General features: G+C 38.9%; 1 protein-coding gene across 6 annotated transcripts in view; it reads left to right on the top strand.

Annotated features, from left to right (window-relative positions):
* The window catches only part of epha3 (eph receptor A3), a 124,180-nt gene that overhangs the window by 65,806 nt on the left and 37,377 nt on the right, over positions 1-20,997 (top strand). For all 6 annotated transcript variants that reach the window (XM_061723787.1, XM_061723790.1, XM_061723791.1 and 3 more), the window contains 3 exons: positions 6,063-6,218; positions 9,035-9,394; positions 16,119-16,243. In XM_061723787.1, the coding sequence (XP_061579771.1) occupies positions 6,063-6,218; positions 9,035-9,394; positions 16,119-16,243 (641 nt within the window). The remainder of the gene's footprint in view (positions 1-6,062; positions 6,219-9,034; positions 9,395-16,118; positions 16,244-20,997) is intronic.

Below are 20,997 nucleotides of genomic sequence, written 5' to 3' on the forward strand. Positions count from 1 at the left end.
AATTTGATTTGTTTTTTTAATGAATATTTAAAATCTGCCTATATAGAAATGAATGGGATTCTGAATGGGCGATTGGCTTTGCTTTTTTTATCATTTTTTTAGACTTTAGTAAAACTACAAAAAGTAATGACATATGTATCTATTTCAAGACATGAAAATAATAATACTAGCCGTTTAGAAGCCGTCCACACGCTTTACCGTACAACGCGATGTAGACGGGCAATCGATTTCCAAGCGCAGATAGCGCGACTGCGCCTCTCCGAAGCGGAGATGGCGTGAACGCAGTGGTTTGTGAATGTTTATGAGCAGCGTCAGTGCATCAATGCACCCTGCTTTTCTTGTTTGAAATTTAAGAACCGACAGCAGAACTTAAATTGGTGGATGAAAAACGCCTCCTCGTTCTGCTGTATTGTCATGCGTATTATACTGACGGATTAAGACCAATGTAGCCTACACGTTTATTGAGTCCTACACATTGTGGATGTCCGCGATCACCTCTCTCATAAGTATAACAATGTGAACAATATAAACTTATATTTAAAACATGAAGCATAACGATCTGATTCATCTGCTGCAGAAATAAAGACAACTTGTGCCAACGGGATTATCGAGGTGCAAACGTGAGAAATAAAGAGCAAGATTGCTTAAACTCGGAGTGTTTCATCCGCAGGAGGAGAGACCGGTCTAGATCCTGGTCCATCACCGGGGAAACACTGTCAGGAGTCCTGCAGCACTTGCAGCCGACTCCGTATCAGACTCTGAAAGTTGCCTAAACATTCAATAAAAACTTTATTCATTCATTGGATCCTGGACCAGCAGATCAGTCTGGTCCCTGAGGACTCGCTCCTGATCCTGCCATCATCAGGTTCCTCTAACGGAGCCAAAGCTCCATCGGGATTTGCTGGTTCCATCGTTGAGCTCCTTTAGTTGTTTGTTCAGATCATGTGGTTGATTGTGAGATTGTTGCAGCTCCATTCTTGTGTAATTTATCTGGTGATGTCGGGACTGTCATGTCCTTCACGTGCTCGTGCACTTCACTGCATCACCAGTGAGTGTCGCCAACGGGCAGAACCTCAGAAAAGTGCGTGAACCAGCCTTAATGTGTGAGTGCCGGACCGCAGCTTTCTACGTTCACGTCATTCTTTGTACATCCGACCGTGAGCGTTGAAAGTGGCGTACGCACGTTTTTTGTGCGCCGCACTCTTAGTACATAAGGCCCCTGGTCTCCTACCTGAAGGGCCTTTTGGTCTAGACCAGGGATGGGCGATTCCTGGTCCTTGTTAGACTTGTCCTGCACATTTGAGATTTTTCGCTGCTTCAACACTCCTGATTCCAATTAAAGATTGTTATCTTTAGTCATCAAGGACAAGTCTGGTAATGACACAGTCATGTCTATCAGGGTTGTGTTTAAGCAGGGACACGTCTAAAATGTGCAAGACACGGCCCTCGAGGACCAGGAATCGCCCACCCCTGGTCTAGACACTTAGAAGAAGCTGCATCCATCATCAAGAGCATTGTGGAGGATGGGGGGGATTGTATATTGTGGTGTAAAGTTGCTTTGAGTGAATGACACTAGAAACGCACTATATATATATATATATATATTAGGGCTGTTCGATTAATCGATTTTAAATCGTAATCGCGATTATGTAATTAGAACGATGTTAAAACATGAAAATCGTAAAATCGATTTTTCACTTTTTTTTTTTTTTTTTTTTTTTTTTTTACCTTGTCTGCACACATATTAATGATTGATGGAAATACCTCTCAATACCTGCGACAAGTGCCCCATCGGAGAGGCTCTTTAGTGTAGGAGGGGGCGTTGTAACATGCCACCGGGCATCCCTCAAGCCAGATGCGGTAGACCGGCTCGTGGTCCTTGCAAAAAACTTGCAAATGTGAATAGCAAATGTAATGACTGACATTACACACCTCTACCTCCTTCATGGGTTGCATTATTATTTAGCATGCAAAGACCCAGTTTAGTTTAATTAGAAAATGTCTTGTTTTATTTAATTGGAAATATAACTTACTGTATGTTTGCAAGTGCTGATTTGCTGATTTTTTTTTTCAGAGATAAAACTTTATATTTTATTATATTTTTTAAAACTTTTTTTCAACTTATTTTACAGAGTTTTGCACTTTATTCATTCATTTTTGGTTTAATAAGAGCAAAGTTTGCACTTAAAGCCCAATGGGGCAAATGTTCAATAAAAAAACAGCATATTTGAAATCATTTCTTTGCCTTTTGTCAATTCACAAAATAATCGAAAATCGGATTTTGAGAGAAAAAAATCGAGATTTTATTTTTGGGCAAAATCGAACAGCCTTAATATATATATATACTATATATATATATATATATATATATATATATATATATATATATATATATATATATATATATATACACTGTATGAGAGAGAGAGAGTTGGGATAGATATCTTGCCACTACATGTGATTCTTATACCTCTGCCTGCAATTTTGAAGACGATGTCAGATCTTGGTGACCACATTAAATCAAATATCAGACAAAGCTTACTTCTGCGTCACCCTCTTTCAGCAACGCAAACTCAACAAAGCTGATAATGTGCAACTGCAGTCAAAACTAGATTTACAGTTATCTTTCTTCATGTTGGTGACACTTTTTTCTAAAGGGATCAACATTCAAACTTTCACTTTAATCAAACCCTGGAATGGCAAGAGGTTCTGAATATGTAGGACAGGGTGCAGGAAGAGATGTGAAGTATAGTGTGAGCTACTTAGGTGTGTTACAAGTGTTGGGAGTAAAGGTGTTCTCGGAAGAGTTTAGTTTACGGGAGTTTCTTGAAGGTAGAGAAGGACACTCCTGCTGTGACATCATTAGAAGGTTGTTTCTTCCACCACGGTGCCACAAAGGTAAACACTCTAGTCTAGTGGTCTTCATTCCTGGTCCTCGAGAGCCACTGTCCTGCATGTTTTACATGTTTCACCCTGATACAAATGACAGTGTCACCAACCGACTTGTGCAGACCTTGATGACAAGTTTGTGACGACCATTAATTAGAATCAGGTGTGTTGATGCAGGAAAGATCTAACACACGCAGGACAGTGGCTCTCGAGGACCAGGAATGAAGACCACTGCTCCAGACTGACTGATTTGTGCAAAGAATTGCTTCCTTCATGACACATAAATGCTAGGGCTGGGCGATATGGACCAAAAGTCATATCTCGATATTTTCTAGCTAAATGGCGATACTCGATATATATCTCGATATTTTTTCTGTGCCTTAATTGGGGTTTCCCCCAAAGCATTATAGCATAGCATCTCTGTTAGCTTCATTTTTTTCTGAGGCAAACCCTTAAAAAAACAGTCAGTTTTAATACAAAGCCTCGTGCCAAATGTCACACAGGTACATTTATTAACAGAGGTCTGCACAATATCAAAATGTATAAAACAAATGAAATAAAAATAAATTGCCTGCATATATAGAATAAAAATGCTTCTTGAATAAAATAAAACAAATATCCCTTTCCTGCATAACAATTAAATTAAAATACACTGTGCAATTAATACAATGTAGACAGTAACAGCCAGACCTTTCCACTGAGGTTGACAGTTGTGCAAATAACAAAACATTTGTGCAAATCTCAAATAAAACATTCAAGTCAATTTGTCACAAAATAAGCTATATCAAAATCATTAAAAAAAAATGTAAAAAAAAAAAATAATGTAAAATTTTTTTTTTTTTTCTTTTTTTAAATCGATATAAACGATATTGTCTCGTACCATATCGTGTTTGAAAATATATCGATATATATTAAAATCTCGATATATCGCCCAGCCCTAATAAATGCTTAGATTCTTTCTTGATGCTTTCATTTTACTTTTTATTTTTTTGTTTTGATGCCATGGGAATTGCTAGCATAACCCTGCAACCGCCTTGCTTTTTCTATTACCTGATTGGCCGGGGATGCTGGCTGTCAGGTGTAATTTCTTGGCGCCTCCTCCAATCAGTGCAGTGCACTTTGTGTGTGTCAGCGAGTGCTGTGGTTGCCGTTTCATCAGTGGGATCCCACTGAGCCGTTTCACTCACATTCTCCTCATTCTATTACTTTCACACGCTGAGGCCTGCGTGCACACGCACGCGCGTTTGGGCTCTAAGTATTTAGTGCGGCACGGGGACCTTGGTGTGGCAGTGTAATGATGGATATGGCAGTAGCATCAGCAGTGTTTGGCTTTCGCAGAACTGTGCCGTCCACCACTGGGACCTGTCAGGCCCGTTCTGCTGAGCCCACACATTCAGCTGGCTCAGCGTTTGTGCTGCTGCCCGTTTTGTTGATCGTTTGTGTGTGTGTGTGTGTGTGTGTGTGTGTGTGTGTGTGTGTGTGTGTGTGTGTGTGTGTGTGTTTGTGCGTCAGAGAGAGAGAGAGAGAGAGAGAGAGAGAAAGGGAATGAATTTTGTCTCAATATGTGCACAACTGTGTAAAGTTTAGTGGAAACAAGTCTTGTGTTTTTTCACATCACATTCAAAAGATTAATCACTTAAAGGACAAAGTTTAATATTTTTTTGGAAAATTGATTAACTGAATGTGGGAATACGTTATTTTGATGTAAAGTAATGTGTTTTCCTCACTACTCAAGGATGATAATAGGTCAATTTAAATGCACTGCTACATACAGTATCCATTTACAGTCATGTCGGAAACTGATGTTTTTTGTGGATAAAACGTATTAAAAAATAATCTGATATTAATGAGTTTTAGTATCACACGAACACAACTCAGATGAATAAGAATACATTGATGGATTGGACATCAGCAGGGATTCAGACCTCTGTAAAAGGAGTGTTTTGGCATTCTGGTGTGTGTTGACACAATGCCAACAGAGGAAGACATGAGCAATGGTCTCAGAGAAGCAGTTGTTGGCACACATTAATTTGGAAAGGGTTATAAAGCAATTTCCAAACAATTAGAAAACTGAACAAGTATGCTCTCTCTGAAAGGGTTGCCAAGAGAATGGTTCTGTGTACATGAGTGTTAAAGCAATGTCCTGTGGACAGAGACTAAAGTGGCCTTCATGCTTCCAGCGACATGTCTGGCTTGAGCCAAACATGGTATTTCAGCTAAAGGCCTCGGTCACTGTCAGGCATGGTGTTATATTGGAGCTGGAGGACCTGAGTACCTTACAGATACTAAGCTGACAGTTAAATCCCTTATTAATTGCTCTTTTCTAGAGGCTAATGATAGGTTAGCGGCTAAAAGTTGTTCAAGACCACGCAGCAGGAAAATGACCCAAAGCACATCAGCAAATCAGAATCAGAATGTTTTTACCCAAGAAGCATCGAGGGGATCCTAATTTTTGCATGTTACTGTATGCCTTTGAAATAGACATCATATTAAACTGTAAATGTGCTTCACTCTCATAGACAGAGGCATTTTGTGAACTTAAAAGTGTTTTAGATGGCAGGGCTTCTAGTCTTTAGCTGTAAGATGGGAGGCACAGCGAGTACAGCAAAGTGGAACAAAATCTATTGAGATGGCATAAAAAAGGAAGCTTTTTTCCCTTTTTTTGCATTCCCTTTCCTTGATCTTTCCTCCTACAGTCACATATATGATTACACATGCAATATACAGTGGTGGAGTGTCACCCTACTTGCCCAGATTGCAACAGATTTGTGTTGAGTAGGAGTTAAAAGAGCTGCTGAGTGCAGATTTAATACCAACGATATATAAAGAGAGCATCGCATCCCTTTTATCTAAGGGGACAATTTGCATTATTCATGCTTTGCCTTCTGAGAGCTGAAGATGGAAGGAAATAGAGACAAAGACATCTCAGAGAATTATTGTGTTACGAGCAGTCAATTGATTCCTGTTAGATTCACAGCAGACATACATTCATTCAGTCACTCTTTTTCTCTTCACTTCGTTGGTGTGTGTGAATAACCTCCTCCCCTCCAGCTGTCATTTTCTCCTTTGCCATCATTGTAGGTGACCTGAGGAAGAATGACGCTATTATACAGCTGTCCAGGAGCTGGTTCTGTGTGATGCTCATGTATCTGTTTGTGTTCTTTTGTTTGCAGCGTGCAGGGCAGGATTCTACAAATCTACCCTCGGCAACATGGAGTGTTCAAAGTGTCCGCCTCATAGCTTCTCCCACCATGAGGGGTCCCTGCACTGTGGCTGTGAGAAAAACTACTTTCGCGCTGATGGAGACCCCGCCTCTATGGCCTGCACCAGTGAGTGTGTGCTTGTATTCTGATGAGCATTAACTTTTTTGGCTGATATGACTGATAAATCCACCGTTAAGTGATTCAGACACTGTAAAAATATTGAGTCTCTGCAGACTGCTCATTTATTTTGTGAGGGCAGATGAACATTGTTGTGTAATTTCTCAATTTGGTCGTAAAATATGTAAAGTAATGAAAAAGAAAAACTACTTAACATTTTTTATATATTTAAAGGTTAAGCAAACCGAGGCTGCCCAAGAACTTTTTACTACCCTTTCCACTCCCTTTATAATTCTCGCTTGCCTCCATCTGATGCAAATGGCTTGCAGATGCAGGTGCCTCCTGCAGGCATTTCCAAAATGCATTCCCACTAAAACTATAAATCACTGCATTCCCTGATGTCAAATGTTGGATGCATCCGTTACAAAAGGGGCTGCATGAAGAACAGCAGAAAGAATAAATCACGGCCTCCAGCTATGGACAGAATTCTAATTAGATTCACAGTCGAGCGAGGTCTCTGTTGTGATTATCTCAACATCATCTTGTCAACTACGCAAATTTCACCTCACCGGGACAGACAGAGTAACACAAGAGCTGAAAATGAATAGATGAGTTGTTAACAGATAATGATCGTGATTATCTCAAGAGAAGGATTGTACCGCTGGCCGCTCGATGGAGGTTGTTTGAAGTTGACTCAGGAAATTTGAAAACAGGAACGTCTCAAAGGGCAGAGAAAATGAGAATGTTAAAAGCAGAAAAAAAGAGAGAGAAATACTCAACTGTACTTTATTCGTGTTGGTGTGAGAATGCTCAGTAGCAGCTGTGTTAGCAGCAATTAGCCCACGCAAGAATTTAGTTTCATCTGTTTTAAATTCATAAAATACATTTCTTCATAATCAACATCACAAATTAGCATGAATATGTAAAGCATTTCTAAGAAAGCAAAGTATTCTGTTCATAAAAAACAAAGTGTACCCCCTATACTACAGATTAATACATAGCAAAATTATCTAAATGGATTTGGGACACATTGATCACCTTTTTGCCTTTTAAGGTGATTTTTGAACTCCTGAAAGGACTAAAACTATTGAAGAATGTTATTATAATACCCCCATCTCATCTGCAAAATTTCTTTTGTTACACTATAATCAGGATGTTTATATTCTCCTTTGAGATTTGGGATTAGCTTCACATAGCCTTTTTTCTTCCTTTATGGGAAATGTGCGTGGCTGTGTCAGTGCTGAAGTTAATTACAGGTCCAGAACTTTGATGCAGTCGACCATGGTTTGGTTGTTCAGCCGGTTTGCAGGGCTTCTTTCACCATTTAGAGAGTTAAATGGTTTGTTGGTTATTTTCATTCATGGAAAAAACATTTTTAATACTTTTTTTCTTGAGTCATGTTGGATTTTTATAACATTACAGAATCAGCATGTCTCTGCAGATTTAGATTTGTGAGTCCAGCAGATACCCAGATGTTTGTCTTTTTTTTTGTTTTTTTCTTTCAACTTCTTCAGTATAAACACATAAAGGAGTCTAATGCAGTTTACAACGACAGGCTTTAACTACAGTTTTAGACTGGATTAAATTGGTGGAACCAATTGAACAAAGCATTTTATTTCCAAAGACAATCCATAAAGCCAATTTACCAACCCTGCCTCTTCTGCCTGTTCAATGTCCCAGCTGAGTTATTTGGAAGTTTTGTTTGGATTACTCTCTAGCAGTCCGAGCTTTGATCTGACAATTTGGAAGTCTGTTTACAATAAGCCATTTTTTCTTTCGTTAGTCATGGTTTGATTTAATTTTTTCTTCTTACTTACATTAACTTTTAGGGCAGATTTTTTAGAATCTATTATTATCGAGTGGCAGATATTTCTGAGCAGTAATACATTTTTGATTGTAAAATATTATGTATTATGTAAAATTATGTAAAAATAAACAGTTGGCTTTGAAATATATGATAGTTTAGTATTTGTTTTGGTGTTTTTAGGCTGGAAAGCCATGCATTAATCTGTAAATTCATCTTTTATTCTTCTGTTTTCATGCTTACTTTTAATAGTTTTTGCTGCATGATTTAAAATAATCACCAGAGCCGAACACCATCTAAACAATGAGGCATGAAGGGCAGCATCATGGTGTGTGGACGTTTTATTAATTGCTACGGCATCAGTAACGGGATTGAAATAAAAAAGTGAGCGATGCTCATAAACAGGAAAATTACTGATGAAGATCCGTCTCAGTCTTTCAGAGAGCTGAAAGATTTGACGCAAGTCAACTTGAGTGGTTTAGAGGGAAATATTTGAAATGTCTTGGAATGGTTTTGTCAAAGCCAAAATCTGAAAATCATCTGTGGTATGAGTCAAAAATTGCTGTACACCAGCGAGTCTCTTCACGAAGCTTGACGGAGCTGGAGCGGTTTTATCTTGAGGATCAGGAATGAGTCCAGGGATTTGCAAGACTTGCAGTGGAAATTGCTGCCAATGAGGCTTTACGAAGTATTAACTTGTGTGGGAGGATAGTAAAGCAAATAGTGTTTTTCTTTTCTTTTCTTTGCTTCCCAAACTTATTTTGTAGGTTCAAAGTTGATGTTTTCTTGATGAATTGATAACCACCCACCCCCCCCCCCCCCACCCTCCCCACCACCAACAAATTTATGTCATAATGCAATAGAGAATTATTGCTTGCTCTGCTCCACATGTCTGTATTTAATGCTACTAACTCAATGATAAGAAGTAAGATTATTATTTAAGTAAAAAAAATACAAAAATGAAAAAAAAAAAAAACTCCACTTCCATACATCCAATACCGTCCTCTTTTCTGTCCACCAGAACCTCCATCAGCTCCCCGGAACGTGATCTCCTCCATCAACGAGACCTCAGTTATCCTGGACTGGAGCTGGCCGGAAGACACTGGAGGACGCAAGGACCTCGCCTTCACTGTCCTCTGCAAGCGCTGTCGTGGCAACCCTGCTAATGGCAGCAATAGCGGGAGCCAGCGTTGTGAGCCATGTCGGAGCAACGTTCGCTTTCTGCCGAGAGCCACGGGCCTCCAGAACACCACGGTGACGGTGACTGACCTGCTGGCCCACACCAACTACACCTTTGAGATCGAAGCCCAGAACGGGGTGTCATCGCTGGCACCCAAGATGAGACAATATGCCGCTGTCACCATCACCACCAACCAAGCAGGTGAGACTTCACAGCAGATGACACAATATTTAAATACAACATTTTTGAATTCCATTCTCAAACAAAGGGAATTTTTCAAAGCAATTACAGCTTGAAAATCACAACTCTAGTCATTTTGGGGAACTAGGTCTTAAGATATACAAAACATATACAAAAGCCAGCACGGATTCCCTTGGCATTAAAGGTGAGACAAAAAAATGGAGGAGGGCCAGTGCTAATTCACATCCTCAAGGATGCCTGTCCAAAGTGCTTCATAGATGTTTCTCTGTTCCAACACACTCGGGGCAAGTGATGGGTCATTAACAGACTCGAGCAGGCTTTGATCACAAGCTAAGAGTGACTGACTTGACTTGAATCAGATGTGTTGGAACAGGGAAACATTTGAAGCATGCAGGATAGTGGTCCGCGAGGACCCAGACCTGGATTGGAGAACCCTGTCCTACGCTCAGCTATGGAACTAGCTGGCTAATTGCAACCTTAAGGGTTTAATAAAAGAAAAAAAATAAAAGAAAAAAAAGTCAAGAGCATTTATTTGGGTGTTTGAATTCACTTTACCAACTGACAAACTCCAATATAGCACAACCACCCAACTCTGGTCTGCAATTGCTCTTTCAGTGAGATGATCAGCTCTGCACGGTACTGTGACATCACAGACCCAGATTATAACAGAATTGTCCATCCCTCCCATCCTTACTTCCACTTTTTTATTTTTTTTATTAATATGGTGATACACAGGTCTCAGTATATAATTTATCCAGCATGATAGGTTAATATCAAGCTGGATGTAAATGTAGGTAGCAAAATGCTTTAACGGCAGCCTGAAAAGAGCCACACTCTGCAGAAGTTGAGGGGGTGGAGGAGATTGACTGACCCGCCTCCTAAAACCAGAGCAGGAAAGGCATCGTAATTGTGACCAAAGAATGTCATAATCATTTAAGACCCCAGGAAAGTTGTCAGCCTGTGCCAACTACATAGAGCTACAAAAGCTAACGCCGTACTGAAGGAAGCAATTTAATTTAAGTACGGCGAATAAGAAGTCTTAATTTTAAAGATATGATGTGAAACTTTCCCCTCTAAATCAATCGTTCTGATCTACTAAACCAGCAGCTTTACTGATTGATAATATAAATAGTAATTTTAATCACGCCGTGGACTGTGTTAGGTACAAGACTACAACATTCCTGAAAAAAACCTGTAGGTAATAAATTATACACAGTCAGAAAAGTGTATTTAAACTATTGTACAGGAGTCTGATGTAAACAGTGTAATAGCAGTATGCCACACTCATCCCTGTCTGCATGATTTATATCATTTAATGCACTAGCCTATATTTTATTTGCCCTAAACATATGCAGTCCAGCCACCAGGCCGGGACATTTACAAGCCGATCCCAGGCCGCTGTGCTCTTGTTTAACGACCAGGATCGAATGACCTCCTCCTTTGCAAAAGAAGTATCTTCTCCTTTTAACAGACTCACTCAATGTGAGGATGGCCTCCTAAAACTCCCATCAATCCTTTTATACAAATATCTCTCCTCATGTCCAGTTGGAAGAATAAGGAGTAAAAGGGAAGCAGTGTTGTGAATTTTCAAGGGTAAAATAAATCTTGCTGCAGTATAAAGTGCCAAACCTCAGAAATCCCTAACTCGAGCGAGGAATGCACAAAGGTCTAGCAGTAGTTCATCAACTTATATTTTCCTTCCCTTCCCCTTTGCTCTTTGTCTACACAGTTTTCCTTTTGAGCTTTGTGTCTGCAGTGGAATATTTTTCATCGCCGTATTTCCCTGTGTCTCTCTGCAAGGGGACACACAGTGCTTTCCCCTTCAACCTGTCTCTCCACGCAGCCTAACGTTATCTATATGTCTTCCGAGCCTTTGAACTTTTATTTAGCACTAGGAAAGTTGTTTTTGCCCGGAGTTTTTCTTCTAAGTTGCGATACATCAAGGGCAGACTCCATCCCTTTGATGACGCCGGACAGACGGCAAAAAGTTGACAATTTACTCTGACTGGTCAGACTAAAGATCACTTGAAGTATAATGGGTAAGACTAAGACGTCTCAAGAAGCCTCAAGTGCACTGCTCGTCTAGAAGTCCCTACTTTGTTTCAGAAACAAAAGAATCACTCTCATAGAGCTGAATTACACTTCTATGTGTGCAGACCATATATAACTTTGTGGAACTACATGGTGCTCCGTTGATAATGCATTTCCAGCACAAGTGAGGCAGTTTATTCCACACATGCACTTCCAGAAGGGAAAATGCAACTCTGTGATAGCAGCAACAGGAGCTTCAGTGCAGGCAGTGCAACGAGAAGCAGTAAAAATATCATCATTAGTGTCTTCTTTTGTGGGTACAATTCAGTTCTTGTCAGCTGAGGATTACAACAGAACTGGATTTTAGGTTATCCCATCTGTTTGTTAGTGCGTTTGGTGTGTCTAACGACGCCCAAAGACAAACTTTGCGCTACATATATATATATATATATATATATATATATATATATATATATATATATATATATATATATATATATATATATTTCTTTGACTTTGGGGGTGATCGGGTACCTTGGCTGGTCTGCAGCACCTGTTGATTCAGAGATACATTTTAGATGATGTGGTGAATGCTTGTGATTGGATTCAGTGAATTACATTATTCTTTGATTACAGTGATCACTGGAAACCCAATTGTCTGTAACCTAATTTTACTGCTAACATAACCTGCATCTTTTAATTTTTTTTCTTTGTCATCTCATCTGTCATGTAGCCTGTATTATAAATGACAGGTAATAGACATGACCACTTTTAAGTCTTATATCTGATAAATAGATGATGTATAATCCATCTTGTGTGTGTCTGTGTATGTACTTGTTAGCATGAGTGCACATATGTTTCAGCTGAAGGTATTTATTGTTGAAAGAGCAAAGGTGAGTAAGGATTAAAAACCAAACATAAAACACAACACTCCAAATGATGAGATGAGCCAGTTTAGTAAAGATTTAAAGTCTTCTGTTTGTAGTCAGGGGATTCGCTTTACGATCTAAATGTATATTAGATTTGAAGAGGGCTTATCAACACTAAGAGGTCTGCATGTGCTCAGAATATTGAAAAGCACCTTCTGTTTCAGTGATCAGAGGACATGAATTGTGACCTTTCACATCACACACACAGAGCCGCTTGTAAACACACGCATAGAAGCGCAAACTGCATACATTAAACATTGAACATCCTTCGTTTTCAGCACACACTCGCAGTCCTCTTGCTCCCTAACAAATATCTCAGCCTGCAGCTGCAAACCCTCCATCAGCCCTCAGAGTTTACAAGGATTAGGTATGTCAGTTCACCAGCCGCACCCGTCTACTGTCTTTCTCAAACACACACACACACACACACACTTACACACATACACATGCATATAGATGGCAAAGCTGTTAAAAGCTGGATTAAGTGTTTCCCTGGGAAGGAGCAGGGTGCCCTGGCTGCACTGTCAAGGTGCTGTCAGATAGTTCTCCTCCTCTCACCTCTTTTTCCCTCCACTTGCAGTCATAACAACACAGCAACTGTGATCCACATGTGTGGGGAGTCGTCTAAAACGCAACTGAAGCTATTTGCAGAGCGGATTTGAAAGCAGACAATGCTTTGCAGATGCATACATAGGAAAAATCCCTTCTCAGATGGCTTATTGATGTAATAATGGAGCTGCTTGTGTCGTAATTCTACATTAATTAAAAGTTGAACGTCAATGAAGAGGATCTCTGATGTCAGAGTCCTGCCAATAATCAGCTATCGCCTGCCGTCGTTGTAGGGGACACTAGGAAAACTTTCAAACAGCTGGATTGTGTTCTTTAAATCGAGAGCAAATGACACTCAGCGCCAGTTTTTGAGACCGTTACAGGCCTGGTATGCTGTGTCAGTTTTACAGTTATGCCTTGGAAAGAAACAGAGAGTGACGGCAAATTAAGTTCTTGATGATAGACAGCGAGAGACAGATAGAAGGAGGAAGCGCGGAGGAGAAAACGGGGTAGAGAGGAACTTGACGCTGCCTCCAAGCGACCCAGACTCAGTAAATCATTACCACCATAAACCACAAAGCCAATAAAAAGCACAACCTCACTCCACTGTCAAAGCCAGGGGGGGAGAGGAGGAGGAGGAGGAAGAACGGAGAAGGAGAGGAGGAGCAGGGGGTAGAGAAACAGATTCTCCCCATCTGGATTCATTACAGGAGAAAAAATAACTTCCCGCGGAAATGCACGCAGGCGTACAAACGCACACTCCGACGCATTCTGCCGCCAAATAATCATAATCAAGAAAGGCTCGAACATTTCAAAGACAAACATGTTTTTTCCTGTGGTCTAATAAAATTAAAAGTCGATGCCTCAGATGCTGAGCTGGCCCTGGAGCTGCCTGGCAATTAGAGAGCCGTTAAAAAAGGGGAAATGAGAAAGAGAGTTAGAGAGAGAGAGTGATGGAGAACAAGGGAGGGGAGGGGGGTTTGATAGGAGGGGAGATACACTGAACTACCATATTGGGACCATGTGGGCTCCCCGAGGCAAGGAGATGAATGGGTGAAGGATTGATAAGGAAGATTGGCAAGGGAGAAGGCAGCAAACCGAAGGCTCTGGGGACTGCAGAGGGAGAAAAGGAAATAAAAACATGTCTTGGAGTTTCAGAAAACGCAACCCGCCCCCCTTAAAAATTCACTGAAAAATAAAATTCTCAATAAAACTGAAGGATAGACTATTACTATTACTACCATGAAGAAAATGTGCTTCCTCTGAATTCTATAAACATGATATAAATTGCTACTTTTAGATAAAAAGATGCAAAAATAAGCTAAAAAGGGGTTTCTTATTCGTATCAAAACATATACGTGGCGACAAAGCACAGCCTTGTTCTGGTTATTTTTATAACAATTAGGCAGCGTCTTGTCACAGCGGACCCCTCTATGTTTAAAGATGCCTTTTTTATTTCCTGTCTGTTCAGCTTTGGTGATTAATGAGCCCAGTCACGCCAGAAAACTTGTAATAGACAAGTTTCTATGCATGTTCAAAATGTAATAGTGTCACATTGTAGGGGTCAGAATTGGCAGATTGCAATAAATCACTGGGCTTTTGTTTATGTAGGGAAGCATCTGTATGACAAGATGGGAGTCACGACTCATGCATATTAAAATCTGTTTCTTCTCACTATATATATACATATATATATATACATATATATATATATATATATATATATATATATATATATATATATATATATATATATATATATATATATATATATATATATTAGTGCTGGCCAACGATTAAAATTTTTAATCTTAATTAATCCATGATTTCTGTAATTAACTGCGATTAATCGCATATTTATTTCATATTTATTCACACATTTTGTGCTGTTCTAAATTACCTCAAGGTATTTTTTTTTTATGTTTTTAATACTGTTAACAACCTGAGAAAGGGCAAATATGCTGCTTTATGCCAATGTTTATTCAATTTCCACAAAAAAATCTTTTGACCTGAATGTAACATTCCTTCATAAATACAAACACAATGTAGTCCCCAACTTTACACTTGGAAAGACTAACTTAAGATTCCTGTTTTAAGCAGCTCAGTGTAAAACAATGAACCATATGCATCACAAACATTGTACAAGAAGTGCATTGGTCAGTTAAATTTTCCCTGTAATTATGTCTCTCATATGGAGGAAAATAAAAGGCTCAAAAAATATCCCCTTCTCCTAAGTGGGTTAAAAACAGGGGGATACAAAAACTGAATTACAAACATTCAGTTTCAGGGGGGGGGGCAGCGCTGCGCTCTCTGGTATTTGAGACTCAACGTACTTCGGTGGTAATTCATTTCAAATCGATGGTACATGTAAATACCTTCAGTCTTGTCCAGCGAACCATCTGGCATCTTTTTGAAAGGGAACTTGCTGTTCAAAAGTCGCTTTTCATACTCCATCTTTCAGTTCACCAGTTTTTTTTGTTTTTTTTTTAATGTGCGTTAAAAAAATTGTCGGCGTTAAGAGAACGTTAAGTTAACGCGTCGTTAACGCTTTAAGTTGGACAGCCCTAATATATATATATATATATATATATATATATATATATATATATATATATATATATATATATATATATATATATATATATATATATATATATATATATATATATATATATCCCTAATCATGCATTTAGTAACATCCAAACATAGCTATGAGCCATGTATTAATTGAAACCCTAACCAGGGGCATTAAACATTTTTAATTGTTAAGGTCTATTTGTGACAGTATGTGACTTGACTGTCTAGTAGGCTTAGCTATAGACAGTCAAGTCACATACTGTCACAAATAGACCTTAACAATTAAAAATGTGATGTGAAAAAGACAGGCATCTGAGACACTTTATATCTCAAAGAAATATAATACTCACTTACATCATGATCATTTGAAACTGAAATAAGTGTGTATTTTATTTCTTTGAGATATAAAGTGTCTCAGATGCCTGTCTTTTTCACATGTTGGATAAGCATATGCAAAAAGCAGGTTTTGTTGTATTTTCCGGTTCCCTCATATCATATACCACAGCTCATAATGTTACCCCACAAGGCGGAAAACTGAAATAATCCAGTTGAAACTACAGAAAATTGTCAGGATTCAACACCACAGACAGATGTTGAACCCTGCTTTAACAGATTCTTTTTATACGTCCCCTCCCCAGCGCCCTCCCCAGTGACAAATATCCGGAAGGAGAAGACATCTCGAAACAGTGTCTTCCTGTCCTGGCACAAGCCAGAGAGACCCAACGGCATCATCCTGGACTATGAGATCAAGTACTATGAAAAGGTTGGTGCAGATTCTTTCAATCTCAAAAATGTCCATATTATGTTTATTTCCAGACATCTCATTTTAATCTCTGGTACCTGTAGAGTAGCTTTGCAGGACTTTTCCTTGAAACTAGGAAATTAGCTTTAGGTGTTTCTGATTGGTCCATTACCTGGAGGCTTGACAGTGGGCTGATTTAATGGCTCATGAAAGTGCACATCCCTGTTGCTGGTCTGACACACATTTCCAGAATGTCAGCGCACTATCAACCCTATCAACGGAGTGCTTGCTTTTTTGTGCGAGTTGCATTGAAATGACTCATTTTTTCTGTCTACTTTGTCTTCTGAGCATTACATTTCTTATACACAAAACCTGTGATCACAGTGACTAAAACACTCACATGTGAGTTGCCAACTCAACACAGACACAAATTACTCACCATTTGTGGTTCAAACTAATGAGACCTTCTGAAAAAGTCCAGGTCATCTATGGTCAGTCAATTTTCTCTCACAAAAAATAACATACCTTTTCGGAGACGTTTGGGAAACAAAAGCAGAATTCTTAATAAGAACTACTAGCAGAGTGGAAAATAAACACAGTCCTTCCTGCACACTCATTTGAAAGTAACTGTTGAAGCTCTTGCTTTTGTGGACACACCTGCCTGAGGAATATGACCATATTAGGAAATGTCACCCATCATGATGACATAAAGGGTTAATGTTTAAAAAAATGAACAAAATAAACTCTCCAAATAGAATTTGTTTCAGCACCGTTCCCACTGTTCTGTTCCTGCTGAGTTTAATTTATTTGTGTAGTGGAGTTAAATCGCTTCATTTAACTCAAGAAAAAATGTGATTAATGGGCTTTATGGTGATAGTGGGAGTATTTTTGTTACTTTGCTTTTTTAGCCATCCCTTGTATGTATGTATTAACCCATTCTGATTAGGAGTCCAAATCGGTCAATATCCTGAGGGTATTCCGGAAAACTTTAGATTTTCCATTCAAACCTTTTATTTGACAACCTCAGAAGAAACTATATATATGAAAAAAAGAAAGACATAATCTTTAACATCTTTTTCAAATCACAGAGTTTGCTTTCATGTGACATTAAAGTCGCTTCACTCTTGACTCACATCGGGTCTGAGTAAGTTTCAAAACAATTGGATACTGGGTTCAGAAATGGAAGAACATGAGTTGTTATGAAAGCTTCTCATTTGAGATGTCTGCCAAAAAAGCCTCTACAATCCTATTTACATTTCCATATTTTTAGGCCTATGAGGATGTGCTTTAGGGTTTTTTCTACCTTTAAAACCCCTTGAAACACTTTGAAATGAGACCTTCTGGATACAGTTGTGAAGATATTCACTTCTTGACACTGGTTTCTTACTAAGTGTATGTGTACGCCTGCCACAGGTTGTGCTGCCAAGCCTGATAAGACAAACTCACAGTCCAAAACTATTTGGAGAGGTTTAAAAATGACTCTCTTCCCAGTTTTTGTGCTAAGCTAAGCCACATTTTCTGCTACATTTGCCAGATAGATGAGAGTACTGTAAATCTCTGCAGCTAACATTTTTTTAAGGAGAATTATTTGGGGAAATTATCATTTTAAACTGAAAGGCATTTTTTATGTGGCTAGTCATCACTTCTTATTCATGCATGTGGTAGTTTTTAATATTTTTAAATCTTTCAGTTTGCTCTAAGTGTCTGTGTGTGGCATTTAAATTGAGATGAACCGAGTAAGGCTGGCATTTTTTTCTAGAAGTTAAAGACTAATGGAATTACAGCATTATATATGGTAATAAGGCCTAGCGATATGTTTCAGTGACTAAGGCTAACTGTAAAAGTTTGCTAGTACTATTGATTTATTATGAACAAAAATAAAAATGTCAGAACATCCCTTTTAGGATCCATAGATTAGTCAGATTTATTTATTTTTTTTCAATTTTTGATTTTTTTCAGTTTTTAGAGTTGCCCAATTTACTTACCGTAAATATCCATCCATTTTCTATACCCGTTTTATCTTTTGCAGGATCACGGGGGTCTGCTGGAGCCTATCCCAGCTAATTACAGGCGAGAGGCAGGGGTTCACCCTGGACAGGTTGACAGTTTATCGCAGGGCTACTTACTTACTTAAATAGAAGTTAAATAGACGTTTCTTAATGTTTGAAATAGATGCATCCATAGCAAAGTCTTGCTATGGTCTCATGGTGCGTGGTGGAAATGTGGCCACCGTCACACGACTCACTAACACTATAAACGAGACATGGTAGGAGAAACATACCTTCCAACATGTTGTTAACATTTCCAAGGCTGCATTTTAATGCAAACCATCATGTTTTCTTTAACCCAAACAAGAAATGGAGCCCAGCGTCAGAGTGTGACCAAGGAGAGATGAAAAAGCTCTACCTTGCATCACCATTGGTTGCACAATATAAAGAATTCTGAATATATGTGTCTGACAGTGATGCGGCGTTACCAAACAAACTAAAAGTGACGCTAAACCAAAGGTTTGAATTACTCATGCCTTACTATTCAACATCTTGCCTCCATCTGTCAGCTGTCGATCGTCTGTCCGCCCTTCCGTCATTGCCTGTAATTCTTATCTTTCATTTGTTGTTTTCCATCATTCCTCCTTCTTTCTCTGCTGTTTTCCTCTGCAGTTAGCTCATTAATGGAGACAAGTTTTATGGTAGACAGTAAACGCATGTGTGGGGTCCCTCATTCCTCTGTGAAGAGAAATTAGTGCAAAACGAATTACACCGGCTTTCAGCACCAACGCCGCGCTATGGCTGACATTTGATGGTGAAATTAAGCGTGGATGCAAGTTTAATCACTCTGGCAGGTTCGGTGTCTGAGGGTGTGTGTTGTATGTGTGTTGAATGTGTGCACACGCGTGAATATGAGCGCAGCCCGGATCGGTTTGCTTGAATGCCAACGGTGGCCCCTAATCTCTTGATTAGTAGGCTGACAGAAGCTGTTTCCTCATCTAAACTCTGGTCCCTGCTCAGCCATCCCTTTCTAAGATGTTAAAACAAGGCCGGAAATCATTGAGAGGAAAAGTTAATGAGTGATACTGTGTCAGCGCTTGTTGGTTTAATTGTCAGTTGTCAAAAAGCACATGTAAGCTCCCTCAACCACAAATTCATGCTAATTTGAAAAAAAAAATGAAAAAAAGAAAGTCGGAAAATATAGATGTGGACTTCAAGAAAATAAATGTTTAGAAAGAAAATTCTGTGGGAAATTTCTTTGGTGTTTGCTCATTGCCTTTGGGAGGAGCTTGCCACACACAAAAACATGTACAAAGCAAGTTAGAGCGTTCTTCTCAGCAAACACCCGGAGACTTTAAATCCTTCCTCCATGAAGAGGACCAGACTTGAGTCACGACGGGAGAACCCCATATTATTGTAGGGCAGAGGCTCTTTGTGTGGCAGGCGGAGTCCAGCCGAGGGCCCCTAGCATGCCAAGGATCATTGCCATAGGAGCACAAGTTCCCCACACCAAGACCACATCATGATTCACTTATGAGAGAGCGAGGCTTTCAGAGTCACATGCACAGACACTAATGTAAAAGTACATAAACAGGATGGTGAAACAGTGTACAAAACAGACCAACAGAGATCAAAAAAGAAAGCTTTAAATAAGATCGGGATTTTCGGATTTCATCAGACATGCACTCAGTAGAAAGTCATGTAATCCAATAACAGCTCACCGTTGATCTCAATCTGCATTCTCTCACTTTAAATGAAACATTTGGAACAACCTCATACATCACTGGAATTAACGTACTTGAAGAGTAGGTCGAATTCTCATATATTCTGCGGATCAGGCCTGTGTCCAATGAATGAATCTGAACTCGTTTTCATGGGACGTTTGAAAAAGTGAGTTATTCAACCCCTTTTCATTCCCTCCTTGTCACGCGCAAACAGGAATTCTCGCCGGCACATTTTAAGGCAATATCCTTCTGGCCCTCATCCAAGCATCACTTCGTCACATGTTTTAATTTCTAAAAACAGCATTAAAAACAGTATTTCCATGTCTCAAAGTCATAAAACCAGAGGCTCACAGGTCTGAAGTGTTTAGGGCTCCAGGCTGTTCATTTCCTATCCTATGCATGGATAGAGTAACCTGGAGTTCGCTGATATTCTTGGGAATTCCCAACTGCAGAACTTCCCAGAGGAGGAGAGGTGTTTCATCTTCTGGAATTGTGCATGATGTTCCTGCAGCTCTACCCATCTAAAAGGGCTCTCTTGCAGCTGATAAGACTTTTTCAAATGCATGTTGTGAAAATAGAAATGTGGGAACACATGTCGATTGTTTTTGTATGTTTTATCATCCTAATCAGGGGAGCTGAACGAGAGCTTCAAAGCCACTTTAATTTAAGCTGTTTATTGAATCTTAGACTAAAGGAATATTTGCTTAAACTGTGTATTTACAAGACTTCTGTTGTGTATAGTCTGTTGTGTATCAATGACTGTATACAATACACAAGCTATAATTTGCTACAGTTTTGTTTAGATTATCGGGCCAGAGCACTGCAAAGAGGTCTTACTCTAACAGCGTTCTGCTGAGACAGTAGTATCATATATATATATATATATATATATATATATATATATATATATATATATATATATGTATATATATGTATTTATATGTACGTATATATGTATATATATATATATATATATATACATATATATATATATATATATATATATATATATATATATATATATATATATATATATATATATATATATATATATATATATATA

This window comes from Cololabis saira, chromosome 6, assembly GCF_033807715.1.
Source record: "Cololabis saira isolate AMF1-May2022 chromosome 6, fColSai1.1, whole genome shotgun sequence".
NCBI classification, from domain to species: Eukaryota; Metazoa; Chordata; class Actinopteri; order Beloniformes; family Belonidae; genus Cololabis; species Cololabis saira.